Consider the following 22,208-nt stretch of genomic DNA (forward strand, 5'->3'; position numbering starts at 1 on the left):
GTCCCCTCTATGCTCTACCTTTTACCCCCATGACTTACTCCATACCTGGAAGCCTGTATTTCCCACTCCCCTTTACCCATTTTGCCCATTCCCGTACTCCCCTATATTTGTTGATTTTGTTTAACAAAATATCTACTATGTGTCAGGTACCATTCTAGAAGCTGAGGATATAGCATTGAAAAAAAAAAAAATCCCTGTCCTGATGGGGCATCATGGTGATGATATTCTTAGGACCTAACAATGGTCTCAGGATATAAGTAGAACTTTATTATGATGTTTCCTATAGTTTATGTAAACATGAAGTATTCATAAGCAAGAATAAAGCCTAAATAATTCTGCTATAAAATTATTCCTGTTGTGGATAAATACATTTTTTTTCAAAGGGCTTAGGTAAATTCTGATTTTGTTACTACATCAAGTTAATTTGTAACACACTTTGAAAATGTTTCTTAAAACACCCTTAAGTAAAATATGCATTTTCTTTTTATATTGAGTTCATAAATGGATTTTTCAAAGATAGGAAATGGTATATTCATTTTGATTTACATTTAACAACTAATCACTATTAATGAACTCAAACAGGAAATTTACAACTTTTGTACATTTCTATTACACAGAGTTTTGTAATAAACAAGTATTGCAAATTAAGTTCTAAATAAATGTTAACCGAGTATATATAACATTGAATTTTATTTCTAATACATTTTGTAGTTTAAAATATAGATAAAACCACAGCTAATCCTAAAATTGCCAAACTGGTTGCAGAAGTCTTGGTACCCAGGGCAGGGACACTGGATTCCTGCGGAGGAATAAACTTGATTGCTTGTGCAATGTTAGAAACCTCTGAAGTGAGATTAGCTTCATGGATGGCTTGAATTGCAAAATAGATTTTGGTGCCATTTTCTATTTTAAAAGGTTCTGGTTTAAATTCAAAAACTTCTATTGAGCCAGCCTCCTTAGGTGTCAGACTAGAAGTATTCACTAAGGTAGCATTGTCAAAATCTTCTTGGAGATCCTGGAAATGCTTACTTATTCTTATAATATAGCTGTTGGCTGGAAAACAAATAGAAATTTCATGTATATTAAAATCACTAGGATGCCGTATTACCACCACACTGTCTTACATTTAGGGGCCTATCAGAAACACACACTAGGATTTGGGTATAGAAATTGCAGATGTAGATTTTATCTGGTTATTCCATCTTAATACAAAAATGCCCATTCAGGGGCGCCTGGGTGGCTCAGTCGGTTAAGCGGCCGACTTCGGCCCAGGTCATGATCTCGCGGTCTGTGAGTTCAAGCCCCATGTCGGGCTCTGGGCTGACAGCTCAGAGCCTGGAGCCTGCTTCCGATTCTGTGTCTCCCTCTCTCTCTGCCCCTCCCCCGTTCATGCTCTGTCTCTCTCTGTCTCAAAAATAAATAAACGTTAAAAAAAAAAAATTTTAAAAAATGCCCATTCGAAGTGGCACCCCAATGTTTAGAGTAGTGCTGTCAGCAATAGCCAAATTATGGAAAGAGCCCAAATGTCCATCAACTGATGAATGGATAAAGAAGGTGAGGTATATATACACAATGAAATATTACTTGGTGATGAAAAAGAATGAAATCTTGCCATTTGCAATAATGTGGATGGAACTAGAGTGCATTATGCTAAGCAAAATAAGTCAGTCAAGAGAAAGACAAATATCACATGATTTCACTCATATGTGGAATTTGAGAAACTTAATAGATGATCATAGGGGAAGGGAAGGAAAAGTAAGATAAAAACACAGAGGAAGGCAAACCATAAGAGACTCTTGAATACAGAGAATAACTAAGGGTTGATGGGGGCTGGGGGTGGGTGGGATAAATGGTTGATGGGCATTAAGGAGGGCACTTGTTGGGATGAGCATTGAGTGTTATATGTAAGTGATGAATCACTGGGTTCTACTCCTAAAGCCAAGACTATACTGTATGTTAACTAACTTGAGAATTAAAAAAAAAAAAAGCAAATATGTGAGCAATTTTTATCTAGTTATCTAATCACAAAAAATTAATTCAAAATCATATAGTACTAAAAAATGAAATCTAGGGTTTTTTTTTTAAGAAATAGAAATATAAGGAGCTAAATCTATTTTTAGAACAAGGAACACAATAACGCTCAAATATAGGAAAGACATCCAGTATTCCACATCTGTGTTATTTCTCATTAAGCTGAAAGGAAGGACTAGAAGGGAGAGTAGACATCAGTAGTATGGGGGACAGGGATAAGGATAAAGGGCAAAAGGAAGAAGAGAGGCTAGAATGGGTACTAGTTAAAATGTGCTTAAGAGCTAGGCAGACTTTGATTAGTACTCCAATTCTACTACTTCCTAGTTGCGTAACAAAGAAAAATATATTTAACCTTTTTACCTTCAGTTTTCTTATGTATAAAATGGAAATTCAATCATTCAATTCATTTAAATATTTATTGAATGCCTAGTACTTGACTGGTAAGAATTATATAAGATAATACATGAAAAGTGTTTAGCAAAGTGTCTGGGACCTAAATGTTTGAAATATTAGTTATTATAACTGTTACTTTGTCAAGAAAAGAAAGGAAGATCCTGACATATTTTTTTATTCCAAAATGCTTTTAGAGATCTACCAGAGCTACCAATATAAAAATATATTCTCATATTCCAAAATGCCATGAACAGTAAGAACATCACATGTCTTTGTTTGAAGTGAAAACTATTTTATCATGAAATGTTGAAGGCGTTTTAAGTGTGTGGTGAATAACTTCGATTTAGTGGTTTTAATAAAAATTCAGACCCTCTGTCTTAGCGTTCTAGTTTTTTGGTAATAGGCCTGATCAATCCATTTTACTACTCTTCACATATACCCTGCATTCCAATTAGGTGGGTCTGTTTATCTATCTATCTAACCTTTATTTTTAATTCAGATATTTTATTATGAATTCTTGCTTTTTTGAACTTGATCATATTATTTGGTCTGACTCCCTGAATGTGCCTCCTTCTCCCTACTTATGCAAATTGTACTCATTCTTCAAGGCCCAATAGGAAGCCCAATGTCTTCAGGAAGACTTGTTCACATATCTTATCCACTCAGATGACTCCTATTGCACAGAATGGAGTTTTCCATATTATTTTATGGAGGTTCAATTTATCTTTTTAATTTGATTATATTCTTGAGGACAAAGAGTAGGTTTTACGTTCCTTTTTTTTTATCAACTAGAGTATGTGGCACAGTGTTGGGTTTGTATTTGACCTCTTGTTGACCAACAATATAGTTATTAAGTTGATGCCCAAAATAATTGAATTAGAAAATTATAAAATATTAGAATTACATCAACTTGTTTTAATACTTCTAGGCCACCTAGTAATTTTTATATTTGACAGATATGGAAATTGGGTCCCTGAGAATTTAAGTACTTCATTGGAGATTATGTAGATATTCATTTATTCTTTAAGAATGAGATACTGCTACTACCTTCTTTTGCAATGCTTGATGGTTAACATTTGCTAGCAACTACAACCTCTTCTTATTTGTCACAAGGAAAGATAGAGATTAGGTCCACCTAATTTTAGGCATTTGTGGTTAAACATAGTAAAGTTCTTTCTCTCCCAGTGTCCATGTGTAATGCATTCTTCCTTCTTTTAGTTCCTATAATCAGCATTATGAACCCAATCTTGAACTGAAGACTTGGTCTTGACTGAATTCAATTTGGAACTAAACATTTGGTCAGGTAATTTTATTTGTGGCTTTTTCAGTGCAGGTATTTTTTAAAATTTTATTCTGCCATAATTTTAAGGATCATAGCAGGAAAAAATAATATATTTCAGAAGTTGTCATGATAAGAGTTTTCAACAATGAAGTACAAAAGAGCTCTTTTTGCATATTCTATGTTTCCTTTGTTTTTTTAGAATGATTTTTTCCTTATGTAATATGATAAAAAGAAATACAGCTTTGAAAAATGCTGTATAGGAAATTAAAGACTAAAAAGCATCTTTTCTTTTGAGAGGCTTTATCTCATATTGATATTGATAATTTTCCAACCTTAAAGGGAAAATAGCAAGATTGGCTTTATCTCATAAGAATCTACTAGTCTAGCACAATACTGGAATATGATAGGCATTCAATAAATACTAATTAAATTCAGTTTAAAGTATAGATAAAAGTTCCTTACCTTTCAGAAACGAGGGCAATTTATTAGAAGGAACTTTGAATGAATGAGCTATTTCAGCTTTCAACTTTATTCAAAGTCCATGGCCAAGTCTCTTCTAACTGGTGAGTTTCCCTGCATGTGATCCTCTCTCTCCATGGGACACCGTCACTTAACTTGGCTAACTTTTCTCATTCTTTAAAAGTTAGGTCAGGGATAGTCTTCCCTAGGAAGTTATGATATACCTTGTGATCTGAACCCCCAACCAGGAGTTTCTGGCCTTCCAATGGACTGCCATTAACTTGCAGAAAGTGTCTTCTGCACTTAACTGACTGTTGAGAGTAGGGATTATGTCTTAGGGACTTAGTACTGTGTTTGAAAATTCAACAAAAGATCAATGAATAAAATTATACAAGTACATAAACACTTAGAAAATCTTTTCTTTGTTAGGGAGAAGAAAATGCAACAGAAAGGTGTGAGCAGTCTTCTCAAAGTCATTTCTAAGACAATTCATATTGTGAGAGGCTGTTTGACCCAACAGAATTGAAAAGAGTGGGTTAGATTTCCAAGTTATTAAACATAGAAATAGTTTGGGCCAGTTCATCGTCTCTTGGAGCTTCAATTTTTCCATCTGAAAGTAGGTGAGTAATGGCTCATAATAAACACTCTATACATGTTATTTATAAATAGGACATTAGAAAATTCTTAGCAGATGAAAGCCAAAGGGATTTCTTTTTCATATTTTAAAACATAATTTGAAACTTACCTTTTCCTTTATCAAGGACATTGCCAGGGGCAGTCCATGAAAGTTGAATTTGATCTCCTTTAAACTTAGCCTCAAGATCTGTGATTTTACCGGGTGGGAACACATGAGTATGACTACCAGCAGGAGGAGCTCCTGATACAATAAATGACCCTCCAGAGCTTAGTCTGCTGAAGTCTTCTACTTCAGCTTCTGCCGTATCATCATTGACATCAGGCCTGGGTGGGTTCAGTACAATTTTACCTGCCAAAAAAAGTAATTTTGTGACTTTTCATAATGCTGTTTCTTTATCTTGTAATCTCATCTTGCAGCTGTAGAGGGTTAATATTGATTGATAGCAGACATTGAGAAGTAACAGCTTTTAGTGAAAAAAGCTTGTTTTATTGGTGTCATTTAAAAGTTGAGGAGACATTAGACAATATTAGAACTATCTCTTAACATATCTGTATTTATTACTTAACTGTAAACTCTTTGAGAACAAGGATCATGTCTTATAAAGCTTTGTAGCTCAAGCCTCTAGCACAGTGGTTGTCACCTAGGGAGGTGCTCAGTCATTTTTTTTCAATGTGAATGAAATGCACTGAGGTGGATGTAAACAAAACATATTGGAAGCATAGTCTTGTGTTAGATCTATTAACATGAATATGGTTTTGAAATACACAGATGATTGTATATATAACTGTATACTTCTGTTTTCCATAGTACATAATAATTTCAGTGCTTGCCATATGTAACTTATCTAAACAAATGACACATTTCGATCTTAATGACACTTACCATTTTCAAGGTAGCCTGGCATATATAAAGCTTTGTTCTGTTTTTGTCTTAAACTTAGTCTAGCTGTGTTTTTTTTTGCCTGGGCATGTACTTTTAAACTGTATCTACCATTTCCATGGAAATCTGTGAAATATCTTGAGTAGATGCCATCATTCTTCACAGTATCAGCACCTAGATAATACAATGTAATAAAATGTAATAATTAGCCATTCAACAGAGTAACAGTGACAGTCCTAACTGTTCACGAGCACTAATGTTAGCAATAATTTTGGAAATGAGTAGAAGTACATGAACCCTGGAATCAGTCTGCTTGGGTTCAAAGACTGGCTTGGCTACTTGCTAACCTTTAAGCTTGGAAAAGTAATTCATAGTAAGTATTCAATTAACATTAGCTATTATTATATCATATAGGAATCTTAAAATAAGGAAAATGTAAACTGGAAGAAACATATGCAAAACATTGACACTAATGAAAATGGAGAAAAATTGTACTCAAGTTCCATGGGGAAAGTAAAACTGTTCATAAGATGTAAAGAAAATAAATGTGCTCATATCTATGCCTGGTCAAGATAACTGGGTAGAAAGTACTAAAAACATTAAAATCAAATTTGATTTACTTAAAATTGATTCATTCGCATTATTTCTTTTTTTTTTTTTAACGTTTATTTATTTTTGAGACAGAGAGAGACAGAGCATGAACGGGGGAGGGGCAGAGAGAGAGAGAGGGAGACACAGAATCAGAAGCAGGCTCCAGGCTCTGAGCCATCAGCCCAGAGCCTGATGCGGGGCTGGAACTCTCGGACCATGAGATCGTGACCTGAGCTGAAGTCGGACGCTTAACCGACTGAGCCACCCAGGCGCCCCCATTCACATTATTTCTAAGTTACCTGACTGTAGTAGGATTTTAGGTTCAGTGGAAGTTGATGCAGATTCTTATTACCTGCACCATTGTCCCAGAGCTCCAGTATTGCTTGATGTCCATCTTCACTTTCTATAATGGCTGTTACGTTGATTCCCAGAACAGGCAAAAACCCTTGACTGACTTGTGCGTAAACAATCACTGGGCTAGGGTAATGTGTTGTACTTTGGCTCATGTGAGCAGTTGCAATTACTGGGAGTGTAGTAGGACTTCTTGCTCGAGCAGTCATTGTCACTGTTAGCACTTGAGATTTGGCTTGTTTATTTAGAAGGTGGTAAGTCCAAGTACCTGTCTGAAAATCCAACATATCTATTTGAGAGCTTCTGTGGTATTTTCCTATTCTTGTTTGGAATACAAAATTATTTAGAAATTTAAGCAGGGCAATAGTAATGGTTTTTGATATTCAATTTTATAAGCAAGTAAATAGTACAGATATGAATCTCTTACCATTCTACTTGGCTTCTTTTTTTTATGACAGATATCTGTCACTGCTTTAATATTGACAATGTAGTACATGTTATCTTCATTTTTTCCCCTCAAAATTGATTGATAAATCATGGAGAAAAAAGAATATTCTTACCTCTGCAATTCCTGGTATTCGAAGACGGGCAGACCGAATATTTAGTTTATCTTCTTTGAAATCTGAGGTTTCATATCTTGTTCCTTTTGGATCTTGGAGAAGAATTTCTGGCTTTTGTATTGTCCACGTGACAACAAAGAAAGTGTCATTTCCAATTGTACTATCCACAGGCACTGTACCATTTATCCATTTCTTTCCTGGAATAGTGAAGCTTTTACTTTCCAACTGTTATGTAAATAAAACAAAGAACACAGAGAACAAATTTGTTAATAAAATTAGTTACTAAAATTTCAAAGTTTTGTCAGTTCAGAGTAATTCTAAATTTATGTATAAGATTTCAGTAAAATAATTACTTTGAAGAATGTTGCAAATAAAAGCATTTGTAGTTATAAATAATAGAAGAATCAAAAGAAAAGATGGCTATAAGTGTCACAAAAAAAGGAAAAACAGTAAGACTGTTTTTCTCTACCCCTGAAATATTTTCAGGCAAAAATTATTTATTACAGAAGGAGATGACTATTCAGGATAATGAAGATTTATTACAAATGTGAAAAGGCAAGTAATTTTTCTCAGATACCAACCTGAATAGCCTGCTGAGTGATGCTGCCACTTCTAGATGAAATTCTACTGAAAGCATCAGTGAGGCCATTTATGTCTTTATTGGCATAAAAGCGATGTCCTCCTAAAATGGAATTGTATTTACTTTTATAATATTAATTTTAATTGGGAAAATCATCCTTGTTCTTGTGCTGTTATCAATAAAATTTGAAGAAAACTTAAAGAACTGGCCAAATATTATTGTTTTTATATCACTCATTAGATATAAGGGCCTGCCACAGTAACAAAGCTGATCTAATCACTCAATAATGTTATAAAGATGAAACTTAAGACAATTTTTTGAACTGGCTGCTTATTTTTTAGTTGTGACTAAGGTATACTAAAGTAATTTAGAGAATGACAATTTAGAATTAAGTAAAAATTAAGTGAGAAAATAATACAGGAAGTAACAAAAAGAAATTACTTAGGTATAAGGAATGGAAAAGGATGGATTGCTGAGGGTAAAAATTGGTAATCAGTACTTTATCTATAGCCTTGGGCAAATTGTTTGTACTCTGTAGGATTCCATTTCTTCTTCTATGAATTAGGGCTATCTGAACCTGGACCGTAGGGTTGAACATGACAAATATGAGCAAGAATTTTGGAATCACAGTCGAAGAAGTCATTAATAACCATGGAGAAAGAAATTTCAATTTGGTGGTATTGGTAGAAAGTGGTGAGAAGTGAATGAAGACAGTAAATATTGACTTAATATTAGAAGAAACTGGTATAGGTAGGAATGCAGAGAGGTGGTGGGGGAGGGGAGAGAGGAAAGATTAATTTGAAAGAGAAGGACAAGGAAGGGACAAAGATTAATTTTTAGGATAGGAAAATTTTCAGCAGTTTTGTGGTTTAAAGGGGAAAGAACTCTTGGAATGGGAGAGACTAAAAATGTATTTTCTATTCAAGCCACATTCCAAAGGTTTACCTGTCATATTTGACAGGGTCTCCAGTTCTTTGGCAGCAGCAGGTCCCAGAGCAATAGTGTGGATGATCGCACCACTTTGCTTTACCTCCTCAAAGCATAAGCTTATTTGATTATCTTCCCCATCTGTTAGTAATACGATCTCAGAACCAGAAGTACTCTGGTTACTCTGGATAATTGCCTGGTAGTGAAAAATCAGATTGTTAGTTATAGAATGTCATATCTAAATCAATTTAAAATAAGAATAAGCCTGTTATTTAGTCTTGGAGAAGTCTTTAGGCCTATGCATCAGAGTAGGCAAAAGGAAACTTTTTTGCATTGTTGTTCCAGGCTGAGTTGGCATGGAAATAAGTGTAATGTGTAAAATGGTCTTTTAGGTTTTCAAAGACAGAGTGTTAACTGTTCTTCTAATCCTTTCAATATACATTCAAGCTACCCAAGAAAGGAGAATAAAACACTTAGAACAATGCCTAGCAAATAGTAAGTACTAAGTGAATGTTAGTTGTTATTATTGTTTTCCAGGAGATGCTTGGGGTAGAGGCAAATGACCCAGGCAATTTTGGCAGCACACTAGACAGCACTTGCAAAGTCATGACTAAAGGCAGGTATGCAAAGTTAAATGATATGCCTTTTTATGTATTTTAGTTGATTATTGAAGGATCTCAGGATTTCCTAGGGATAAAAACCCAACAACATAAAGTAGGAAGTTTATAAATTTATCAAGTATTACAAGTTTTGTTTGTTTGTTTGTTTGTTTTTGTCTTTTCCTGACTTCTAGTAAGAGTTCAACTCTTTAGTCAGACAAATTGGGAGTAAATTCTCATTCTGCCATTTGCTAAATAGAATAGCTAGAGTTTAGTTCTCCACCCCCCTCCCCCCATAGCTCAGTGTAGTGATTAGCTTTTTGGATTTGGGGGTAAGAACAGGTTTTGAATCCGAGATTTGCCAGTTACTGACTATGTGATCTTAAGAACAATGTTTAATTACTCTGAACCTCAGTTTCCTTACGTACAAAATAGGTGTAGTAATAATACTTGACTGGAAACATAATGGTAAGGATAAATAAGATCATACATGTAAAGTATTTAACATAGGCAATAAGATAGTAGATGCTGAATAAATTTTAGCTATTGTGATTATGATTATGATCATGATTATCTAAAAAAATGCTTATATATTGCTATGTTTAATTATAAAAGTAATTAAGAGGTATTCATAACTTTGAATGTGATTTGACATAATCTATTCAGCAATAGACTCTGTGGTCAAAAGATCATAAGATGTATATCAAAATATATTAAGAAAAACATACCAACCAATATGTACAAACATTATGACACAGTCCCAAGATATATTACTGTCATATTTTTGAACTGAATAGACATAGATAAGAATTATGTCTATTATAGTAATAGGAATCCTTTCTTGAGCACTGACTTATTTTACATAATTCTCACAATTAAATGAGTTAGGTATTATTGTTTTCCACATTTCCTTATTTGAGTAAACTGAGATTTTCTGAGTGGATAACTTACCCAAGGTCATTTAGGTAATAAATAATAGAGCCAGAATCCTAGGTTTGTCTAAATTCAGAGCTTGTGTTTATCCTTAAACTGATATGCTTTATAAAAAATAGACTCTATGAGAGAGCTAAGAGATGGTATTAGTTAGTGGCCTGGAAAAGAGTAATAATCTCCACTTTCAGGTGAACCAATGGGAGGATCAGTGAAGCGAAGTTTTTGTGACTTAAAAAATGATATTAGGGGTACCTGGGTGGTTCAGTCAGTTAGCGACCGACTCTTGACTTCTGTTCAGTCATGATATCGCATTTGTGAGTTTGAGTCCCGCATAGGACTCTATCTTGATGGTGCGGAGCCTGACTGGGATTCTGTCTCCCTCTCTGTCTGCCCCTCCCCTGCTTGCTTTCTCTCTCTCTTTCTCAAAATAAATAAAAATAAACTTAAAAAAATGACAATAAATAGGCTTAGATAGAGGCTATCTTAGGTTGGAAGAAATTCAAATGCATACCATAAAGGCAGTTTAATAAAGTGCTCAAAAATTTCTCCCAATATTTTATTTCACAATTTTCATTTCTTTAAACTTCCACCTGTGTATCTTGGGTTTGGTACTATACTGCTTGAGGAACTACCTCTACCTTTGTGATTTTCAATTGTCAACTTAACTCGATGAACTAAGGTTTTCTTTATCCATAACATAGAAATATTGCTAAATTCCCTCTTCCCTGCACAGTCTCCGGCACAGCATTATTGTCCACTCATAGAAGTTCAGGCTGTGGCAGTGTTAAAGAAATGGGGAGCTCCTTAAGGAAATCACGGTGATTACGTGTGCACTGGATTTCCCCCCTTATTTAACCACTCCCATTGCAACTCGGTACCTCAAGAGTGTGCTGGTGGAATGATCACATTCAGAGAGGCTCCAGCTGTAAACCACAGGTGGTATGTTATTTAGATATTATAAATTATTTAGATAAGGGCCCTGTGAGCTCATGACCCTTTTTAAAAGATAGTGGGACAAAAAGAAAAGCAATGGTAAATGGCAAATGGTATTTGGAAAAGCATTTTTATTTTACCTGGAATCCTGCTGAGAGACCACTGCAAATTGAAGTTCCACCATCAGCTGCTTGAGGCAGGTTTGCCGTGATCTTTTCATAAGCATTCTCCTCAGTTATATTTGTTAGATAATTTTGGATTGTAGCAAAACTTTCAAATGTGACCATCCCAACCAAGGATCCCTTTTCTATAATTTGAATCAAGTATAGTTCTACTGCTTGATTCATTCGAAAGAGACGGTCTTCCTGTAAGAAAAAGATGTCTGCATAACTTCTGAGTCTCAAGTCTTAACAGATTGGTGAAAGACAAAGTTGTTCATGGGCCAGAGATCATGATAGTAATTGATTACTGTATTTTAGAATTTAACTCCTTTATTTTATTAAGAAGAAATAATGTTGAAGAAAAAATTTAAAAATCAGTTATGTTATGCTTAGAAAAGCCTTTAAAATCTATGCCTTTTTTTTAACAGTTTTATTTATATGCAAGAATTCCTGCTAAGAAAATAATTTAAAAATGCATACAAAGATGTTCGCTGCAACATAATTTTTAACACTAATAAGTTGAAAACTCTAAAATGTCCAATAACAGGAGGTTATTTGGCTAAGTTGTGGTATATGCATATGATACAACCATTAAAAATTATATCATTAAATCATTTTTTCCATAGAGAGTGTTCAAGGTATAGTAAGTAAAAAAATCATATTATACTATATAAAATATAATAACATTTTTGAGGAAAAACAAATACACTAACAGAAAAATGACTGGAATGACATATGTTCAATGGTGGCAGTATGTATAAATTTTTTTGTTCATTTACATTGTTTCTAGTTTGTTAGGCCTAAAAGTTAAAGAATAAACATAATCCATACTCCAATTATCTTCACATAACAATTATTTTCATTTTAGTGTATTATCTTCTAGTACTTGTTCATATAGAATCACTATACTAAACTTAGAGTAATAAATATATATTTTAGTTTAGTAGAACTAAACCTAAGATTAAATTATGTTTCTAGTAGCTCAAATACTTAATTTAAGAGAGATAACAAATAAATGTCTTACTGAGTCCATACTTCCAGATTTATCAAGTACCAAACAGACTACTCGCTGTTTAGACTTCAGCAATGAAAATGTAGGACGAGGTGGTGAATCTGTTCCTGTCATGGGTGGTGCATTCTGAAAATCTTCAGAATCCTTAATTACATCCCATGTGCTTCTGCGATTGCACATTTTGTTTTGTAGGTTTGGAGCTTCCATATTGTGTGTTTCTGCTGTACAAAATTCAGTTACCTGGAGAAAAATCGATGAGAAGACACTATTACAATAATTGGTAATCACTACTTTCCATTCCAAATATGCAGCTGGTTTCCATATACATCCTCCACAGATTTCACCTCCTGACAATTAACTGGCATCCATTTTGCATACCTCAGTAGAGAGGAAGCAAGGTGAAACCATCACTGGAAAGTTTTTTGGTGATCCTTTTAGGTGTAGGGAGATCGTAGAAGTGGGGGGAGTGTGGTGACTCCCACTGCTTAAGCTAACTTCTTATTTTCCCTTCTGAACTCCTGGGTGACTCAAGCTTGAATTAGTTTAATGGAAAAGGGACTGGATTTGCAGTGATTTTTAGCTGCCCTTTAAAAGTGGGATAAAGAAAATGACCTTCTTTAATTGCCCAAGTGTTTTCTGTATCTTTATAGTTGACCAAAAAACTTGAGAACAGATATTTTAACAAACTGGATTGTTACTGGCTCCAGTGAACTCTGACATAAAATAATACTCCTGACAAAGTAATGAAAATATAGGGAGAAAATGAGGAAATGTGATTGCTTTTCTTGCAGTTGCAAGTGGTGAGTTGTATCCAGTAATTCTGCCAAATGATGTTTCCTTACTATTGAATCTGTGAAAATCCTCCAAGTTTTGAAAACTTTGTAACTTGGAAAAATTCTCCCATGAGCTAGTGCAGCATTCAGGAAGGAATTCATCTTGCAATAAGCCTCAGCTTATTAGAAATATTTTTATAAATTTATTTTTATTTTTCTGAGACAGAGAGAGACAGAGCATAAGTGGGGGAGGGGCTGAGAGAGAGGGAGACAAAGAATCCGAAGCAGGCTTCAGGCTGTGAGCTGTCAGCACAGAGCCCACGCGGGGCTCAAACTCAGAAATCGTGAGATCATGGCCTGAGCTGAAGTAGGTCGCTCAACCGACTGAGCCACCCAGGCGCCCCTAAATGTTTTTATAAATTTAAAAATGCCCTCCCGATATAGTCTCCAGATGAAAGCTCAAGTTTAGAACTAAATTATTAAATTTGAATACTTTTTATTTAAGTTTTAAGATTTTGTTTTCCTTCTCATATGGAGGACTTACATTTACTATAGAATGATTTACATTTCCCAGAAGGGGTTTATTGTATGGGAGAAAAACACAGTGTCAGTCAAAGTGGTGACTGAGAATCAAGTCTTGCTGAAATGAAATGCCTGTCAAATCTGGGCCCTCTTTCCCCTGCCACTGCCACTGCCACTGCCTTTATTTGCAGACTTCATGTTCTTTTATCTGCCTACCGCCATGGCCTTCTGACCGGTCTCTCTACCTCCTCAATCATCTCACTCTATTTTCCCCTGCACTATTAGTATGGTTATCTTCCTGAAAGAATTAAGCTGATCATATCACCAGTCTGAAACTAGTTAGATAAAATCCAAACACCTTAGCTTTGTAGGTCCCAGTTCCTTCTTTCAATCTGGCTTCCTGGTCCTTGCTCACCATGCTTTGCTTATACCACACTGAATTTTTTCCTGTTCTTAGAGTATGCTAGAAATTTTCACAAGGGTCTCTGCTAACCCAAGTGGGAAAAGGGACAGGAGATTTTGTGCAAATTAGAAAAGGACCTGTTTTCAAGTTTTTGGTTTTGTTTTATTTTGTTTTAACAGCTTTTTACTTGAAAGTTAGTCCAATAAGTGTTAAACTTTTTAGTGACCATGATGCAGATAATTTGGGCAGTGCTCAACTGTGTAATCATGCATGGTATCTCTGAACTTTTTCCCACTCTTTGCTTTTATAAACTTTTGTTCCCCCTAAAATAGCCCTTCCTGTTCCTGCTTTGGCAAATTCATATTCATTCTTTTTTTTTTTCTTTTTTATTTTTTAATATATGAAATTTACTGTCAAATTGGTTTCCATACAACACCCAGTGCTCATCCCAAAAGGTGCCCTCCTCAATACCCATCACCCACCCTGCCCTCCCTCCCACCCTGCCCTCCCTCCCACCCCCCATCAACCCTCAGTTTGTTCTCAGTTTTTAACAGTCTCTTATGCTTTGGCTCTCTCCCACTCTTTTTCAAATACAAATTTTTTTCATCTCTTTAGGAACCATTTTCTGACCTCCATTTGATGTTTGCTGTGCTCTCACAGAACTTGGCTCATAAATCTTTCTCTCTGTATGTATTCTTATATCTCTACCTTTCTCATTAAATTGAGTCACTTAGGAACAGTTATCTTTAATTATTTCTGTATTTCCAGCTTCTAACACAGTGTTGGTCATGATGTGGGATTCGAAGTTTCAGGGAAGGAAATCATGGAATTGAGCATTCGGTATTTCAAATCATATCTCTTTTGGGTCTGAGTTTATGCCTTGAATACAGATGCTATGCAATTCATTTAATCTATGTTATGATAATTAGAAATTAGTGTTATTCTGGACAAGATGTTCAGCATTTATCTCTGAGACATGGCTTATATAATTAAATGCCTTCCATAATTCAGCTACATGATATTTTTCATTATTATTTATGTCTCAGGTAGGCAGCATGAGTTATCTCCTTGACAGATGCTTTTGAGATTTATAGCTTGGTACAGACAGTACATATTCCAATTATCCTCTTGTGTCACCTGATCTGGTGTCTATTTGGATGTTGAATTCTTTGGCTAGCCTTTGCAGATCCAGATTCAGCAGGTTAAAATGAACTTTCTTGGCTTGTGTTCCAACTATTTCCAGGAGGGAGCTTTATTAGACTGGAAAACAACTTCTACTTCAATATCTAATTGAGTTCATTTAAGAGTTTTAGAAGAAAATATCAGATCTTTATTTTTACTCAAGTTCTTCATCATTAATGCCATAGGCTCTAAAACAATTTTAAATTTTATTGGAAATAATAGGTCTTTCCAACCTCTACCCATGGAAGTATTTGTTGCTAGTGATTTAGTATATTGAAATTTACTTCTTTTAAATAAGTTAGTCTTACTTTCTAGAGCTGTTATGCTTTATTTTGATTTGTTTTTTGATAACTTTCATATTTAAAAATCTTTTTTACATGTTTAGAAACCTTCATTAGGTAACTATAATATGTATATGTTTACATTAATTGAGACTGGACATATTTAGCGTAAGAGACAATTGACTATTATCCAAATATCTTATACGTTAAAACAATAAAACTTTAAAAATTTATTTTGTACTCACCTTGTGCTGAGCACCATGATCATGCTTTATTTATACTGCCTCTTATAAACCTAACAACAATGGCATCATGAAGTGTTATAATTCCCATTTATGAGAAGAGAAAACTAAATCTAAGATTCAGCAATTTGCTTACAATGACCCAATTTGAAAATGGTCGACTGCATTTTGATATCAAGTCTTTCTGACTCCAAGGCACCTGTTCTTATCTGCCACGTTTTATACATTGAAACCAGATATTTCAGGTCAAACATTAGCTTTAAAACTTGAATTATTTTGTTAATATTTTATAATTGGTCAGACTGGTAATTGTGAAATTTTCCCTTAATTTTTTATGTAGAGCCATGTACATTTGCACAATATCACTTTGCAATGGCTTGATGTACTTTAGTGTGAAGGTAATAGAAAATCTAGAATGTCAGTACATTTCCAAAGCTATAGAATGAATTACTTTAGGAAAGTAGTATGACCAGCACTTAGAAGAGAGAATTAAGAGTAAGGTTATAGTTCTAGAACTACACAAATCCATGGAAGTCAAATGAAAGAAGGGATGTTGTAAGAAATTGTGTGACATCAATGAAAAGGGTACAGTTCTACTTGTGAAGAAGAGAAACCGGTTAATAAAAAAAGGTGGACTCATTTCCAGACACACCTTGACACAGGCTGGAGAAAATGGCCATTAATTAATTGTCTGCATGATCTCCCTCATTTCTGTTAGTATACATAATTTCATAGTTCTAAATCCAGCTTCCATAAATGCTTTTTCCTGAAGTGTTCCTTTGTGACACTAGAAAAAGAAGGTACTTACAGAACTGAGACTTTGCATAAACATTATGGAGTCCTTTGCAGTCTGGGATTTTTCTGGGATGAATGTACACTTTGCTTCATACAGCCCTGTCAATGAGTCACGCCTGCATGGCCTTGTTATACAGCTGCCTCCCTGACATTCCTTGAAAACCACATTAATGCCAGTAATATGAGTTGAACATCTATGATGAAAGAATTAAATTACATTTACATATAAAGACCAGAAATCACGAAAAAAGACTAACATCCTAAAATCTTTCCTTAATGATAATTGCTATAGATCACGGACAAACATTTCATTTTGACAGAGTAGGCACAGTGTTCTACCCCTATTTACAATTGTTGTCAACAAGAACAATGATTACATTTCATATTTATTAACATTCATTGCTCACTAATGTGACCAATAAGTCTATTATCTGTGTGACCTTGAGCTAAAGATAATTCCTAAGCTATAGGGATGTTGTAAAGATTAAATGAGTTAAGAGATATAGAGGAGTTGCTTCATAGTGGGAATGAGGGAGTCAACATTATGCTGAAAACCCTCTTAAATTTCTATGTATGAAACACACACACAAATATTGCTATATAGATGTATACATATATACATATATGCGTGTGTACCATACGTACAAAACCACATGTGGTTTTGTGTTTATAGCATCTTGAAATTTACATTTTGAAAACCATTGAGCTAGATTGAAGGAAGAAATAAAAATAAACCCTACATGGAAATGCTTGTGCATTCAAACAAACCATTTAGTCTTTATGATAAGTAAGATAATTGTGAAGTCCTTGGCAAGGAGTGGGAGATGGGGTATGGGTAAAAGATTCTAAAGAATGCCTGTTTATCTGTAGTATTTACTTTTATTCTGCATTAATATTATGTGTCATGATATTAATCTACTTTGATATATTTTTTGGTATTATAAGAATTAAAGATGATGGTGAGTCATATATTCCAAGACGGTTAGCTCTAGAGTAAGCCTGAAAATTAAACTTACACTTCCTCAAAAGTACCTGGCACATAGTTGGAGTTCATATCTTTTTTTATGACTGATAAGAAAACTTACTCATTTTTCATTGACTTATCAAAAATTTGTTGTTTGTTTACCTTTTACTTTGTGCCAGGCCCAAGGCTAGGGGATTAAAAAATCCTCAAGGATATTAAAGTCTAGTGTGGAAAATAAAATTACACAGACCACTGCTACTCAGTGTGAGAGAAACCCATGTGTACTGCTTGAGGATACTCTCACATATGATCCCAAATGTTGGGAGAGGCAAAAGGCCCTTGGGGAAAAAAACGTTTAAACTGAGTCTGGAAGAATGAACAAACATTGTTTAGATAAGGGAGGTGGTTCAGGGAGGAGTTGCATGGCATGAGAACCCTGTCTGCATGAGAATCCAGGCAGCTTAGTGGGGATAAAGCAAACAACATGAAAGATATGGGGAGAGGCATGTTTCTCTCACACCTCTTTTCTCTCATTTTTTTTTTTTTTTTTTTATCCCAAGGACTTATTTCCAGTTACACTGATTTCTATTGTTCTTTATTTAAAAATTTTTTTTATTGTTTATTTATTATTATTAAGAGACAGAGACAGAGCATGAGTATGGGAGGGGCAGAGAGAGGAGAAGACACAGCTGAAGCAGGCTGCAGGCTCTGAGCTGTCAGCACAGAGCCTGATGCAGGGCTTGAACTCACAAACTGTGAAATCATGACCTGAGCCAAAGTTGGATGCTTAACCGACAGAGCTACCCATGCACCCCTCTATTGTTCTTTAATACTCTTTAAATACTCCGTATTTAAATATCTCATCTATTTTTTAATAGGACCTGTCTAAATCTACCCAGAATTATATTTATATTTAAAGAATATAATAATAATAATAATAATATATTTATGTTTCAAAAGTCATTTACTCACTTATCCTTATGAAAAGTACTTTTTTCAGCTTAAGATTAAATGAAAAATAAAATATATATAACATGAAGCTCTAGTAGGTTAACTGAGTTCCATGAAACAGATTCACCTTAAAGAGTTATGAATCAAATGGAATAAAAGATTGGGAAAAATAAAAGATTGGGTAGGAACTTGAACTCCAGTTCTCAGATATCTCAAGGTTTAGGCTACAACTTTTTCCTTTCTCCTCTGGCAGTAACATATTTTAGTACAATTCCCATGAATACTGAAATGAGTCCCAATTCCTGATTGATCTTGATTCCTAGGTAGAATCCCCAGAAATATTTGGACATATACATATTGGGCGAGGTTGGATATTGCAATTAACTAAATGAACATTCAATCACCAAGATAGCCTTTGTTTGCCAAGTATAGAAAATTTAGAAGTCATAAGTGAAAAGTTTTGAAAACAAATTTGTTCAATACAATGATACCTTGTTGCTTCAATAGTGTTCCTTCTAGAAATATAGAATGGCTGATCCACGTTATACTCATCAAATATTCCCCATCGGAGATGGGCCCACTCGTGGACAAACACTCTGCCTATAAAAGAATATTGCCATTCATAAATTTATATTTACAATATTTTAATACAGTGTCCATGTAATTTACATCTCCCTACCCCATATCCATAGCATCATTGAGTCAAAGAACTTTAGAGATTGACACCTTTCATTAGGTCAAAAATGTTGAAATGGGTTAGTATCAGTGAATGACTAAATTTATTATTGACAGACACACAAAGAAGTGTAATTATGTTAAACATAACTACTATATTTCCAGACAAAGGTATTAATCAGTACTTATTTCTCTCTTTTTAATTCTTTAAAAATATTAATCATAGTGTTATATTTGTTTCCAACGGAAATACAAGTAGAAGAATAAAATAGCTATCCCTACCTCGGGACCCATAGATCGGCAAATTATTAGTCAACAAGAAGTTTGGAGTAAAATGTATATATTTTCCTTTTTCTCCACATTGTCCATATTGAAGTGTATAGGGATCATCTCCATATTTTAGGTAAGGATTAGCAACTATGACATCTGCCTAAAAAGCAGAGGAACAAACCAAAACATCACAAGAGTGATAGAAACAAAGATTTATTCTATCTCAATTAAGACAAGTAATATTTCTAATTTAATTACTAAAGTAGTGATTAGGAATTACTAAAAAAAATTTGAGTATTAATTTTTAGGAAGCACAGAAAGAAAAAAGCAATGTAAGAGCTAGATAAAATACTCTACCTGGTCATATGATTCTTGTTTTGGCATTAAGTACTCAGATTTTGACTTCCAGGTCATTGGAATTAAAATGCTTACATTCCTGAAATAAACTCTTCGTTTGGTGGCATGAAATAGGTAAGTAGAAGCTTCGGTTACCATTTCCTGAAGAAATTAAAAATATATTGTAACAATTTCACAGTGAAATAAGCATGAAAGTATATATACAAACAAGAAGAAGCAAATCTAAGCTCCCTTTCTCCAAATATTTTGGCAAAGATTAATTGAAAAATACGTTGAATTTTACTCCGTCTCTTTTTCTGTAAACTCCTCATTTCCATATGCTCAAAAATCAATGCTGTTTTCTACCTATCCAGTACTACATTCACTGTTATGGATTGGAGAGGGGAATAAGAGTTCTGGGTGAGAAATAAAGGTGATAAAAGACTTGGAGCCTGTTGGCAAGTTGCTTATTTAATCAAAGAGAGGTGCTTACAATCGGGTTGAAAGTTTAAAGCTTTGTAGATTTCATCCTTGTTAATTGAAAAAAACCACTTTGCTAGATTTATTTTGTGTTACCCTTATGCAACAAGGGTAATAATTTACCTCATAGGGATATTGAGGAGATCAAAAGGGATAGTATATATTAAAATGCTATATATATAAAGTGTTTTATTATACTGACTAACCCCAATAAAATTAAGAAGTAAATCAACTTCAAAGAATATGCAATATTTTCTTCAAAATCAAATACATCAAAGTTTTAAAATGTTTTAGAGTTGAACAAGTACGAAAACTGAAAAAATGTGTAATGACAATCTAGCGCTTCAGTGTAGGTTAACTATTTAAACAAAAAAGTAACTTTATAAAGGTAAAACTTGGAAAGAATTCTCCACTAGCTCTAAAGTCTTTCTGTTAAACAAGTTGAAAAAATATTGTGGCTTGGCCTTTTAATAATTTATTAGGGGAATGACTAATACTATTAATATGTGCTAAATCATACTTAAACTAAGCAAATATTAATCTTGACAGTTTAGATACATACTACATAAATGATGACTACTGTCAAAGCAATTTTGGAAAGTTACAACTCTGTGCGAGCATGTGTATGTGTCTTGGCAACATGGATGGAAAATACTTACTGAAATTAAAATAAGTGGATAATAAAATTTTCTCTCTTACCTTTATGTTTTGAACGAGTTTTTCATCTTCTGGTACACTAGGGTTAATGGCAATGACAACGCCATCATATCCATTCTTATTTAAATGTACCATTGAGCTTTTCATTCCAGGCAAGAGATGTAAAGCTAGGAATAGAATAGCATACAGACTGAGCACCATTTTTGCATGTTACAATAAACCTTGTGGAAATGCAAGGAGAGTATTTATGTATGTCCTTAACTCAGGAATTTGAATCTAGCCCAAAATATTTGCATAAATATAACATGATGAATTACTAAAACATATTGATGAACTTCCTTATCTTACTTCCTCATCCTAAAGATTTAAGTTGTTAAGTAGCAATGGAGATTATGCTGAACACATTTATCATACTTTCTAAAACAGCTTAAGTGTTAAGTACTCACCGAATTGAGTAATTCCTTATATTGTGTAGTTGTCATTCTCATTATGGTGGTTAGTCATCATCGTCATCCTCATCATCAAGAGATTGTCAAATCCTGGGATCTTTTTATAGAAAAGCACTCTATGGAAGGATGAGGAAGTGAAATAAGAAGCTCCAGGAAAAAGCAGGTGAAAAACGTTTGTTTAAAAAACAAAACAAAACAAAACAAAACAAATGAAGGAACTGGAATGGGAGTGGCAATGAATTAGGGTTTACCTTCTTCCTGTAGATGAGAGTGACATAATCACAGTAGTCAGGGACAACTATGGGTCAAGAGGAAAATGGGTTTTTGGTTACCTTCTGTGATGGCTACTTGTGTATCTCAGTTTTCAAGAAGCAGTGGATGCTTTAAGTCTTATATAACTTGACAATTTACTGTGCTTTAATTGAGATTTCTCTTTTGGACTGAACACAAATCTGCCTATGTCCCTTAGCTTAAAATAATTGTACACATAACATTGTGAGCTGGCTTTGGAGTCAGATGAGTCTAAGCCTGACTGCTGCCTTGGTCACTGACAGGCACTTGATCCTTAATAACAGGGTGTGGTTCTTTGGAAATCATACAAGAGTCCTGGCACCTAATGAGCACTCACTAAATATTAGCCATTATTATTAAACATTATATATTATATTATGAATACAAAGCTTCTTGTAAATTTTTGCCAATTCTGTGTTTTCATTGGATTCTTTTGTAAAACTTTATATATAGTCTTCCAGTGTTTGACTGGGGAATAAAGAGTCTCTGAGCCTACCCAAAAACGACTTGAGTAAGGAATGTCAGAAGTGAAACTATAAGTTCAATGGAATGTTCTTGAACAATCTCCATCTCTTGACAATGTCCTTTCCCTGCCAGTCAAGCTTAGAT

General features: G+C 34.2%; 1 protein-coding gene across 1 annotated transcript; it reads right to left on the bottom strand.

Annotated features, from left to right (window-relative positions):
• Nucleotides 1–712: 712 nt before the first annotated feature.
• LOC132673021 (calcium-activated chloride channel regulator 1-like) lies at nucleotides 713–21,060 on the bottom strand. The gene is made up of 14 exons (XM_060625422.1): nucleotides 20,902–21,060; nucleotides 19,744–19,884; nucleotides 19,399–19,546; nucleotides 18,933–19,041; nucleotides 16,540–16,720; nucleotides 12,341–12,568; nucleotides 11,296–11,520; nucleotides 8,709–8,886; nucleotides 7,765–7,865; nucleotides 7,184–7,408; nucleotides 6,625–6,895; nucleotides 5,685–5,855; nucleotides 4,911–5,150; nucleotides 713–1,053 (listed from the first exon to the last, which is right to left on the bottom strand). The coding sequence occupies exons 1-14, from the start codon at nucleotides 21,058–21,060 to the stop codon at nucleotides 713–715; spliced, it is 2,718 nt and encodes a 905-aa protein (XP_060481405.1).
• Between the last annotated feature and the right edge of the window lie 1,148 nt (nucleotides 21,061–22,208).

Source organism: Panthera onca, chromosome C1 (genome assembly GCF_046562875.1).
Source record: "Panthera onca isolate mPanOnc1 chromosome C1, mPanOnc1 haplotype 2, whole genome shotgun sequence".
Classification (NCBI taxonomy): domain Eukaryota; kingdom Metazoa; phylum Chordata; class Mammalia; order Carnivora; family Felidae; genus Panthera; species Panthera onca.

Excerpts from the sequence above, each read along its gene's own strand:
- LOC132673021 (XM_060625422.1), bottom strand. The coding sequence starts at position 21,060 with ATGGTGCTCAGTCTGTATGCTATTCTATTCCTAGCTTTACATCTCTTG. Across the intron at positions 8,887-11,295 it reads GTCTCTCAGCAGGATTCCAG|GCAATTATCCAGAGTAACCA; the intron begins GTAAAATAAAAA and ends TTTCACTACCAG. Across the intron at positions 7,866-8,708 it reads GACCCTGTCAAATATGACAG|GAGGACATCGCTTTTATGCC; the intron begins GTAAACCTTTGG and ends ATTCCATTTTAG.